Source organism: Pocillopora verrucosa, chromosome 8 (assembly GCF_036669915.1).
Source record: "Pocillopora verrucosa isolate sample1 chromosome 8, ASM3666991v2, whole genome shotgun sequence".
NCBI lineage: Eukaryota > Metazoa > Cnidaria > Anthozoa > Scleractinia > Pocilloporidae > Pocillopora > Pocillopora verrucosa.
The window spans coordinates 7,778,374-7,790,697 of NC_089319.1; the positions used below are offsets into that span (position 1 = coordinate 7,778,374).

The 12,324-nt window shown below is 37.0% G+C and overlaps 1 protein-coding gene across 2 annotated transcripts in view; it reads right to left on the minus strand.

Moving 5' to 3' along the window:
* The window catches only part of LOC131793235 (atrial natriuretic peptide receptor 1), a 40,992-nt gene that overhangs the window by 26,657 nt on the left and 2,011 nt on the right, over positions 1-12,324 (minus strand). Inside the window, exons 1-2 of one of the 2 annotated variants that reach the window (XM_059110652.2) lie at positions 6,230-6,457; positions 1,157-1,658 (exon numbers count right to left, since the gene is read on the minus strand). In XM_059110652.2, coding sequence (XP_058966635.2) covers positions 1,157-1,567 — 411 coding nt within the window. In that variant the 5' untranslated portion in view covers positions 1,568-1,658; positions 6,230-6,457. Of the gene's footprint in view, positions 1-1,156; positions 1,659-6,229; positions 6,458-12,324 lie in introns of those variants that run through there. The other variant, XM_066170907.1, reaches the window with a different exon arrangement.

Genomic DNA, 12,324 nt, shown 5'->3' on the forward strand with positions numbered 1-12,324 from the left:
GATTTTCAAACATTGAGTCGAAACGTGAAAAAAGCGAAATAAAGCACATCAATTTAAAATGGTATTATCTATTAATTGCTGCACAGGAAGGAAGGCAGCAGTAGATCGCGGTTTTTCGGCGGTTAATGTTTCGCTAAACGGTTTCCAAATCGCGACGAATTTTCGGGTAAATAATGAAGATGATAATGAAAAAGATTTACCTACAAAATGTATGCATTTAAACCTACTGACAAAGCAATGTTTGTAAGCTTTGTTATTGCAGCGTTTCATTAATATCATTTTAAGGTTCTAGTCCTCTAATTTCTCTTAACAGTCCAGATCAAACTTTTCTTAAATCAGAAAGCCGTCGTGCCGTCAAGAAAATGCAAATGTAAGACAAAGTTTGCAAACCCTAAACAATTTAGTCACAGTTCTTGCCAAATTCTAAGCTCACCTTTTGTTTACACAAATCTACACGACAAAAACCAACCTCCGTGTCTCATTTGGCGTACACTATTTACTGCCACCAACGCCTTGACAAAGGCACAATAAGTTCTATGAAAATGGATGAAAATTCCAAGTTTGATCAGCGTTTGTTATAAACGGACAGACCGCCCAAAAGCTTTCCTCAAAACAAAGAATTTCTCAGAGCATGAAATGTACACAATTCATGAGTATGTTTGTCCGTATTCTGTGCGACCTTGCGGTCAAAAACAATATTCCCAAAAGACCACTTTTCCTATTAAAGACAACGGCTCCGTTACAACCCCCTTAGGGGTCTATTCCGGTCAAGAACACAGAAGTAATCCTGTATGTTATTGCGAAAAACAAAAACTTGATTATTTCATTGTGAGAGGATTCACAGCCCTCAAGAAGGTGAAGAATACTTCATTGTTAAGAAGCTGCTGTGTTAAGATTGTCCCAAATAAAAAGTATATCCCGCGGTCAACTCTGACACTTGAGATCGTGAATCATCCGGATATCATGAACGAAAGGTACTCGTTGGGATTAAATTTTGCCTCACAATTCTTGCCAATAAAATTGATCATATCGACATATGGAGCTTATTCGCAAAGTTGCTGGGTGACAGCCGCTGTTTGTAGCCGAGATTGAGTATCAACTATGTTAGCAACATCAAGCTAAGTAACTATATTTCATCAGTGTCTGTTGTACTTACGTACGAAACCATAGGAACATTCGCGGCTGCTGCTAACTTCGCCTCTGTCGCACAGGTACATCCAGGTCCTATGATAACCTGAACACCTCTCTCCAACTGATAGAGCATGGTCTTGATTGAAATATCATCGTTGCACTGAGTATAGTTCAAAACAAAGGTTACTCGATTCCCGGGTAGCAATGATGAATCATTGACTGCTTCCACAGCCAGCAGAAACGCAGAAGCGAAGTCTTTTGCTGATGTAAGCGCCACCGCGGCAGAATTATTCGTCGGAACATTAAATGGCAGTAAAAACCCCAGAGTGATTTCACCGGTTTCTGATCTTGTAGTTAGTAAGAACAAAATAAACAAAGCCTGAAGCCATAGGTTGTTGTAGTTGCTATACCGTTCTTTCAATGCTCTGAATGGCATCTTCCCGGCCCGCACTGGGCTTTCTTTTGCTACCTCAAAGAGTCTAACTCGGGGTACCTCACGACGTCCATATCTGCGTCATCAATGTATTCTGAAAACAAAGTCGCAACAATACTAGGTAATCAACTCCACACCATTTTAGCGCGTGAATGAATAATTTATAAATAATGTAATCCCTGCAAATGCAATTCATTTGGTAAGTAAACGGTGTCCAAGGCGACCAATAGGAGGACCTCTTTGGAGATTCCGTTCAAGTGAAGTATCAAACTTCAAGTTGATCTTTTCATTGTCTTGTTCGCTGTCCATTATGTTCAAAAAACCAAAGAAGAGCAAAGCGTTTTGACGTCGATTAAGAACGTTTTCAAACATCTGGGCTTATTAAATAGATCGAATGTCACTTGTTGGCGAAAATTAGCCGGAAAGGCCAGAGGACTGTGGAATGGACTTCTAGCTTTCGCAAAAGGATTTTTCCCTCGTCCCACAACTGCGTCATCGTCATTGGATGATTTTAAACTCGCTTTTGAGAACACAAGAGACAAGAACTACCTCTCATTTTGATTATTTTTCTTATATTCCTTAACTAAAAGCAACAGATATATTCGTAGAATAATATTGTAGAATAATATGAATCACCGGAGCATATTAATGTCTAATTAATCCCACTAAAGCTTAAAAAAGGATTGACATTAATCGCTAAGTTTCCTACTCTCGCTAATATATCAAAAAGTAAAAAATTAAAAAAATTAAAAAAATGAAAATATATATATATATATATAGGAAGTCTGTGTTTCGATTTTCCGCAGTACAGTGCTCAATACGTAGAAGTAGAGCGCGATATATATTGAGAGAGAGAAAAAACAAAGAGACTACTTTCATCCATACAAGCCTGTTACGTGATCACTCACTCATCAGGGGATATTTATAAAATCCCCTGATGAGTGAGTGATCACGAAACAGGCTTGTAGGGATGAAAGTAGTCTCTTTGTTTTTTCTCTCTCTCAATATATACATATAAATATATATACATATACATGCATATTCACCCATTTTCGAAAAAGTCGCAACTCAAAAACATATATAAAATGTATATATCTTTTCCTTTATCGTCAAAAATTGTCTTCATATATATATATATATATATATATATATATATATATATATTGTGCGCAAATATATTTTTACGCTCTCAGCATCCTGATGAATTTAGATGTTAAACTTAAGAAATTTGAAGCGATCCACGAAATCTTGGTAAAGTAAAGATTATTTGTCTTTCTTTATTCAGTTCATTCTTCACTAAATCTTCTTTGGAAAACCAGATGTTTGCGAGAGTCTTGGAGCAGACTATTAGCCATCCCAGCTAGTTCGTTGTCCACTGTCAGTATAATAAACAAGGTTTTAGAGTTTCTAATCAGGAGCATGATGAAATAACTTGCATTCGGTCATGCGCGTGGTTAGCCTTGGATGGACCTCTGTCGCACTTTGTAATAATCTACCCACTTTGTTATAACACTTGTTGCACTTTTGTAATGAAAAAGCATTCGCACTTTGTGATAAACATGGTATAGATCGTCGGAAGGCAAGAAGACTCAATAACAACCAACATGTTCAACGTTTCAAGGGGGTTAAGTTTCTACAGAAACTGTGGTGCTGCGTCGGTGGGAGAGTATAACAGGGTAATTTAGTATTATCAACCGAGTAACCTAATTTGGCCACCGTTTAGAGTTTTAAAGCTAACGTTTCGAGCGTTAGCCCTTCGTCAGAGCAAAGATAATTTGGTATCACCAACTGAGTCGATAACGTAAACTGGCCGCGTTTCGAGCGGTAGCCCTTCGTCATTCACGCTGACGGAGGGGTAACGCTCGAAACTTCAGCTTTGAAACTCGTAAAGGTGGCCTAGTTACGTATCAACTCAGTTGAAAATACTAAATTACCTTGTTCAATGTTTCGTTGACGTCCATCCCTTCCAGTCCCGTTTCAAGACCATTTCAAAGTGGACGATCACATTGCATGATTGACTGTCACTCCCGGTTCAAACCATTTATTGAATGATCCACAGGAGAAATTACCTTTTGGTCACCTCCGGGAGTGAGGGGGTCCTTGCAAGTTTTACATTTAGTTTAATGGCTCTGGGGAGGAGTTTTTTGATCAAGTTTGCAGTTTTACAGTATTTCCTAGAGTTCAGCCTTACAAGAAGGGAAAAATTCACGAGATGTTAGCCCTAAAAGTATTTCTCTATCATGAAGAGAAATAAAAAACCAACTTTAAGTCTTAATGGACTAGCATCGACCGCCTTTCAAACAACCCGTATACTAGTACATCGGAGAAAAGCAAATGCTGTGTTGGCAGTCCATTCCATTCCTGATTTTATAAAACTGTTATGCTTAAGGTAAACGTTGCATTGGGTGTTTTTCAATGACGTCACCCTGACATGCGTAACAAGAATAATTGAAAGCTGCCACCAAGAAGTTCAACTGTCACTTAAAAACGTGCTTTTAAGTGCCTATCAAAAATCTTGGACTGCTTCTAAGCCCTAGCGGACTCGATGGAACCTCTTGGGCGCCTCGATGGTGAGTTTTATTTACGAGACAAGTTCCTGTCACGCTATGTTTTGATCCTTCTGTTGAACATATTTGACCCTCAGGCCTCTCCTTATGTGAAAGCGCTAAATATAGATCGTTTGGATTAACGACCAGAAAAACAGCTAAATAACCTTTTCACCTGAGCAAAAACAGTAAATATGGTGGAATTAATAGACTAAAAGCAGGCCGGAACAAGTGCGGCATCTTCTGATTACACGTAGGAGGTTTATGAACGAAAATGTTTCACGTTTGTTCTTCTCATATGTTTGTTGCTGTCCAAAATAAAATATCACAGTCTGCACAATCTATATCGCCACTCTTCTGAATTTAACCTTTAGATTGCAAAACCACGGTATTGGAAGCACATGATTATCACATGATGAACTGCTAACACAAGTATGATCAAGTATGCATGATCTGTCGAGAAAATTAGAGTCTCTCTGTACGCAAAAACTTGAATCGTGCGACTGTATAAAGTGCACCTTTAAGTGATTGTAAGCATACTCCACTATTTCGTCATATTGGGTGTAATTTAAGCAAGCACTACCTTTTACAAAATTCTATGGATTCACAAACAAGGATCCTTGGAAAGTACAAAAATGGAAGACGGCAGGAACCCATGATGAAAATTTCTGATCATTAAGCCTGGTTTTCGTACCAAGTATTTCCTCCAGTGCCGGAGAGCTGCTGAATTTAACTGATGTTAGTTTTCAGAGATGAGATAATCATTTAATGAGTTTTAGCGTCGCCATTATGTCAAATTTTGAGGACTTTTTGGCGCGATCGAAACTAGTCTAGTGACCTTTGGCAATTTTGCTGAGACAACCAACTGAAATTTAGAGCATTTGATTTTGTGAAATTTTTTCAGGTCATAAATCATTTTATTTTCAAAAATAATTTTTATTGCCTATGGGTAACCAAAGGCAATAAAAAGTTTTCAAAACCGTAAGCATGAATAATTAGTGCTCATAAGACAATGTGAAAGAAATGGCAAAACTTTGCCGCGAAAAGACGATCAAACAATTTGCGAAAACCTTCAGTACAGGAAAATTCATGCATTGAAAACTTTACAAACCAGCTAAAGGATCAAACTGGAAAAATCTAAGTTGCTCACCTGCGCTGAAATCCACCCACTAGAAATTATACTTTTTCTCGTTACACAGTCGTCTTTATTTCTTCGCCCAGACTTCATGTCTGACGAGCAGGAAACTAGTTAAGGTCTATAATTCACAGAAATAATAACCTTTTTTTGTGATATTCCGGGGAAATAAAAACAAGTCGCCGAACTAGGGGAAATTAGAAATATGTTACTCGAGCAACCCGATACGTTTGATAATAAAACTTTAAGTTAGAGCAGTGGATCAAGGTATATCTTGAAAGCTTTCTCAGTTGTTCAACAATTTTCTGCATGAATAAATAATTTCTGAAGTTTACATGTAGAGCGGTGTTGTTTTAGTTATCGAAATCAGCTTTGACGACTAACTTGTTTAAAAAACATGGAATAATCTTGCAATATTTTTTTGATATAAAATCATTACTGTTGATTCATGCGTACCTCGACCAACGAGGTATTCGTGCATCTGCTAAGAAGAGTGGGAATGAATCAGCTCACTCCTCTCTGAGTTCAATGCTCGATTTCCATGCTGTCTATTAACTCAGCATTACTTGTTTGTCCGTTTTTTTTTTAAGTATAAACAAGAAAGCGATGAATGCACGGAGAAAAAACTTTGTCGGAAGCATTGTCAGTACGCGAACATTCAGAACATCGTTGAAACTCGAACCAAGTAACTACCACAATTTTCAGGTGGAGATAAATCAAGATGGACGATTCATCTATTCTACAATCTGTTATTCTCGTGGTCGATATAAAAGGATCTGTATCACCCAAATTTAAGGCTTTTTTTCAGCCGGCGTTAAAGGGAATAATCTTTGATTAAAGCGAATCTGGATATAATCAACTCACTGGTGATGACTACTGGTGAAACCTCTGGCAAAAACGGTCAAGTGGTTCCATCGTCCTAAGTAATGAATAACACTGCTTGCGTACAGAGAAAACTTAACTTACGATAAAAATAAAACTCACTTGAAGACCTTCGGAGCGTGATATCAAATCACTTCAAGGTGTAGATACGTGCTGAGACATCATGATTCCCCCAGAGAGTGCACAAAGTCTGGTAAATTACGAAGAGATATATGTAGTTGCAATTTCGCAGCAGCTTAAAAATTTATACGTATACCCCGCGCTGTGCCGGATTTGACGTCAAACATAGCCTACGTTATGATGTTTAATTTGCGGTTCATTTAGCCTTAAGAGTAAGGCTAAATCGATGAATAGACTCTTAACTTTGATAAATTATTGATGGAGAAAGTGCGATCCTCTGCTGACACAGATCGTGGTATGAGTAATTTGAAGAACTTTATAGAATGTAAACAATAAAGGTCGATGTGTTGTTACGGATGATCTACGTTTATAGTCACTAATTATAATTTTTAGAAATGAATTAAGCGCCATATAGGCGGACAACACTGTTAGATCAGAAGAAAGAAATCTGTCATGACCTTTTTTGTGCTTGTAAGGATATTTAGGCCTCGAAGATGAGCAAAGAAATGTATTTCTCCTTGAATTTCCATCGACTTTCTCACTTAAGAGAGGTCTAGTTTTTACAAAAAATATATTTCTGTCAAAAATTCAAAAATTGGCCGTCTCAACTTGAACTGATTATAATTGTCACTGACTAATTTCCTTGCCATACCTTGCACATCTCAATTTCCTTCAGAAATAAACTCATGCTGCGATGAAGGAGATTGGTAATTTCAGAAGAAAGTTTTACCAGCACAATGCAAAGTAAGAAAAAAGGATTTTACATTTCTACTGTACTCTTACTTTGAAAAATATGTGTAAAGCGAAGGTTTTTTCTTTTATCTTCCCATTTATTTTTTCTCTGTTTGCAATAATTTAACCATCTACTTCCGTAATCCATGACCTACTCCTAAATTAAAGAAAATATTATCATATAGTTTAAAATGTTTTACTGATAATTTTAAAAAATTTTGGCGAATCAAAAGTTTTACTTGTATTCAATTTGTACGTCACAGTTAAGCTTCCAGTTTAATTTTTATACATATCAGGTCGGACATAAAATAAAGCTCAGGATATTTAACAAGCTTTTTGTTTCCCTTCCTATCTGATTCATACCTCCAAGATAAAAGCATTGCCGACGGTCGTTCGGATTGGAGAAAACAAATTAAAGCGAAACCGTATGAAACATTGAGACCTCGGAAATTAAGCCCCGGACCAATTTAAGATCAGAGCACAATACAACACTGCGATAAAGTGGTTACGGAGTCAAGGGAAAGACATCAAGTGATATGAAAAAAAAATTAGAACTTTCAAAAAGAACCATTTCGTTCCCATTAAGATTGCTCAAGGTTTTGTAGGCACCCAATGGCGAGACCTCTTCAATTCAGCCCGTTGTTTTTAATAATAATGAAGATGTTTTGTTTTTTTCAGTTCAGCTGTTTTTAACAAATATCACTTCTTGTAATGATCTTATGAAACACTGATGGATCACAGACCTCATAAGAAAGTTGCTCGCGTGAAGTAAGACAAGAGATGACTTTTTTAATTTCTCGACGAATGATTTTGTACAAAGGGCTTTTTTTGGCCAGATAATAATGATATGGGAATTCTGGGCGAAGTAGTAAAACATTGTTTTCCAAGTTTGTATACATGCTACTTTATACATAAGAGATAATAATAAAATAATAGCAAAAGCATAAGAAAAGCTGCTAAATCTTGGTTGTCTTCAGCATGGGATGATTCACAAACCCTGAACACCTTAACATCAGTGAGGATATTCACCAAACTTTTTTTGTAGATATTCTAAGGTGCAGATATGGAGAATTTGTTTAATAATAAAAAACTTCTTTCAAATGTGATCAGTTCCTTTATTCTTGCGACCTTAATGTGTGATCCAGGGCTGGTATTGTAAGGAGAATTTAAATGCTTATCACTTTCAGGGTTCAAAGCGCTGATATGATTCCCTTATCGCAGTCACGCGGGACGCCAGGCACTTGAGAATCAAAGCTTTTCTACTGGGTAAACGGAATTACTTAGGAGCTACACCACGTTCTAATTTCATCATAATGTGATTCTAAACACTGGCAGGATCAGCGAAATATGGTGAAAAATTATTTTTCTTGAAACTCCTCGATCACACATATTTCCTTACTCCTCAAATTTGGTTGGTTAATCATGCCACTTGTTGCGATCGTCCACCTTTTGACATGACGAGCTTCTGTCGAAGGATTCGTTCAGCTTCTTTTCGTCAATAAATCGGTGGAATTTCATTCGCCAATCGTTTGCCGTTTATTACCATATCATTGATAATTGGTCTGCGCAAGTTAAAATCAACCAACATTTCAACAATAGTGACATTTTGGAGGGTCTCAATGAGGTTAAACGTTAACTGAAAAACAGCCAAAAAATTTAGCCGTTATGCGTAAAATATTGACAAATTTTAACTGCTAGTCATAAAAATAGGTGAACTGTAAACGCGACCACAAAATATATTTACCGTTGGCCGTGATTTGACCAAAATTTACATCGTCGGCCTCAAAAGCCATCACCTCATTGGGTCCCTCATCAGTGTTGTAAGTGAATTGAATTGGTTGACGCAAGTTGACGATGAGATCTTAGGAGTGACAGAGTTAATCCGGTCGATTCAAAATGTTACTTTGTTACTAAGCTCCTCTGATTTGATCGTTGCAGCTTTTTTTTGTTTTTTTTTTTTACCTTACCAAAGGTTTGAGTAGAAGGGATAAATTCTATGCAAATAACACTGTTATACACACAAAAATCGTTCATAAACCAATTTACCGGGGAGAAAGTAAAACATTACATCTACTAGCCAAAGTCGGTCCGTCTGCGCAAAAAAAATCGTGCTCTCCGTCTTTAGCGTGGATCGAAGGGTAATTCAATGAGGGACAAAGGTTAAATTGAGTCAATCTACGTATGAAATCAATCTGCTTTCGATTCCCATTTTGACTACCCTGACAATTCTTGATTTTTGGTGAGCTGACCTATTTTTGATAAATAGAATGTACTCAAATTAACATCTGCCATTTTGACATAAAACAGTTTACATTGTAAAATGTGTGTACGTTAGGAAAAAACCGACCAGTTTACATTTGCAAGTTTAACCTGAATTATTGACTCCAAATTCATGGTCTAGGTACGCGTACAATTCAGCCTTGAAACCCTTTTAAGAGATATTAATTAATAATCGAACTCTAAAATCAGTGAAAAAAATAAGAATCAAAGAAACTACCTGAAACAGATTCCTCTTGGCTTCAGTAACACGTTAAAGAAAGTGTAGAAGTTACGTGACTCTCTAGTCTCACAAACGTCACCTGGAGACTAAGGCCCGATATTCGTCTTTATGAGCAAAGTTTTAAGCGTGCTGGAAAGCGTTGCGGCTTTCGTCAAAGCAATTTGACTTTAATGTTTCCAATGAAAAGCCTTAAATGAGTAATTTGCATGGGAAATGTAGGTAATGGTGCGATCGTTTCGGCGCTGTTCTCCAAAAGCTAATGGTAAGTTGAAAGCTTGGAGAAAGATTTTTTCATCTAATTGGTCAGTCTTTTCTGAAAATGGTAAATACTGACGTGTTAGCGATAAAAAAGTTTCGTTAGGCTTACACTGATAAATTTAATCCAAGCAAAATCGTTTAAGTAGTACTTTATCCTTTGGCGGTAGATCTTTAACTTCATGAATTGATCAGCTCGACTTGATTCGAAGGCCGGTGGGAGAGAAGGTTGTGTCGCCCTCTGCGTTAGTGCAAAAGCTGAATGAAATGAACTACATGTCCTGAATGGTTTGGCAAGACACATTTAAGAGGAAGCAGCGGCTAAAATGTTTCTGAAAGCGAGCTTGATGAGTTGATGTTTAAACTCTTCATGAGTTGATGTTAAAACCCGTCATGAAAATAATTTGCTATGGCAATTTGAGCATTGTCGTATACTTTTTTGTGTTTGTTTGAGTGTTTGTTTGTTTCTTCCAGTTTGCAAATATGTCTTCCATCAAAGTTTATAGCCCTCTACACCTTAAAAAGAGGTGGGAATGTGTCTCAGCCGGTGAGATAATTTATGCCATGGTCGTAAGTTTGCCTTTAGAGAAGCGCTTTTTTGGTATTTACTCTCCAAATGAAGGAAAATTTAAAAGTCATTGAATTATTATATAATAATACTACTAAGATCAAAACAAAACTGACCAGAATCTTTTTTCCTTCCAATGTTGGTTCCCTAGGTAGTTAAAATGCCTTGCCGCGGGTCTGTGAAGACAGCTAACCGTAACCGCTTTCTGTTCGTTTTCTAACAATCTCGATCCGACTGCGTACTTAAAATATTAGCTGCTAATGTTCAAACCTAAGCGAATTTGATCCCTCTTAACTACAGGGAAAGTTCGATTCGCTACGTTCCGCAGGTGCCATTCATTAACTTAAGCTTCTCATGGCTTTGTTAAAAGCTTATTCACACCAAATGCATCCTCAGTAGTCGATGAATCACTCCTTGGTATCCTAAACCTCTTGCTAGGAATTCCGATTGTCATATGAAATGTCAGATTCCTGACAAACTTGGCGAAAACGAAATCAACTTGTTATTGTGTAACTCAAATATGAATCGACGGCACAGTCGGCATAAGAAGGTATTGCGATAAATCGCTGTATGATAATACGTTACTGACTCGGGGCTTTTAAAAAAATACAAACCGATAAATATGAATTATGTTGACATTTGAAGTATCAAAACATAACGTTTTATTTTCAGTTTTTTCTCACCTTTTTGAAAAGATATCGCAAACTTCGATCACGAAAAAATATATTTGTATCAACCTTTTAGATTGCATGAGACCTGAGATCCTGATATATTGGTTGCGTAGCAAATTCAATACATTGTTGAAATAAATATAACTCCAGATTGAAATCTTCTAAAGGAGATAAACTCGAAGATAACAATATGTCTATTTGCAATTATAAAGCAATTCAGTGTGAAACACACAGGTGATAAAAGTGAATGATATCCGATGTTTTATTTACCGACCGATTGCTTTCCTAGAATTTGAAAAATATACTTAGGTATACGTCATTAACATAAGCAAAACAAGGAGAAAAAGCAGCAGCTTTGATGGAAAAGAATTAGACGTGTAGAGTCTGAGTTTCATTTGAAAATAGTTGAAATGGTTGCTAATGAGCGCGCGAAGAGATATTTTGAGTTTGCAGTGTTGATGAAAACTTCGATAGGTTTGTTTTAAAAATATTTAAATGTAATTACTGTTATTTACACTGAAATGGCGAATGGGTTACTTGATTTCGAAATTAGAATTGGTTTAAAAAAAAACAATATTTAGATATGACGCGACTGATTAAAGACAAAATATTAAAATACGCACTTCGACTAATGATGTATAACGAGAGGATGTGAATAGTCGACTTAACGTTCACAGCGTGTTAAGGGATCCGAATAGCTTCTTGCATCCTATCCGCGTTTGCTGAAATAAAAGACTACTTCATTCCCGTTTCTAGGAGTCATGCAGCTTGACCAAAGAAGCTAGAAGCTTTTTGTTTGCATTAAAGCCTTGCAAAAACTGAATCAATAGCTAAATGACATTTGAATGGCACGGCTCGAGAGAACATCTCGAGAATCGTCGAAGCAATGACTACGGAAGCGACATGTAGCTTTGTAATGGCTGCCATTTTGATGGCAAGTACCGACTTCACGATTTTGGATTAATTTAACGTTACAACAGCCGTCAAACCAGGAGCATATGCTTCTAATTAAATAGAGAGTTGAAGCCTAACATAACGATTTGTTTAAGAAAACAAACAAGAGAGAAGCAAAGGTAAACCGCGGATTAGTAACCGGGGCTACCTATAGATGCCGAGCATAAAACGGATAGCAAATGACGAGAAAATCTGATGAAGTTTTTCAAGATTCAACAAGCATGACACAATACTGACCCTGAAGCCTCATAAAACAATTGTCAAGGGCAATAATCGCGGTTTACAAAATATATTCAGTTTGATGAGATATTTTCCTCTGTCAGGCACACGAATTTCCTTAACGCGTTCTCTTTCAGAGAATTTCATACGTGATTCCCGGCGTAAGCTGCTTGAACTG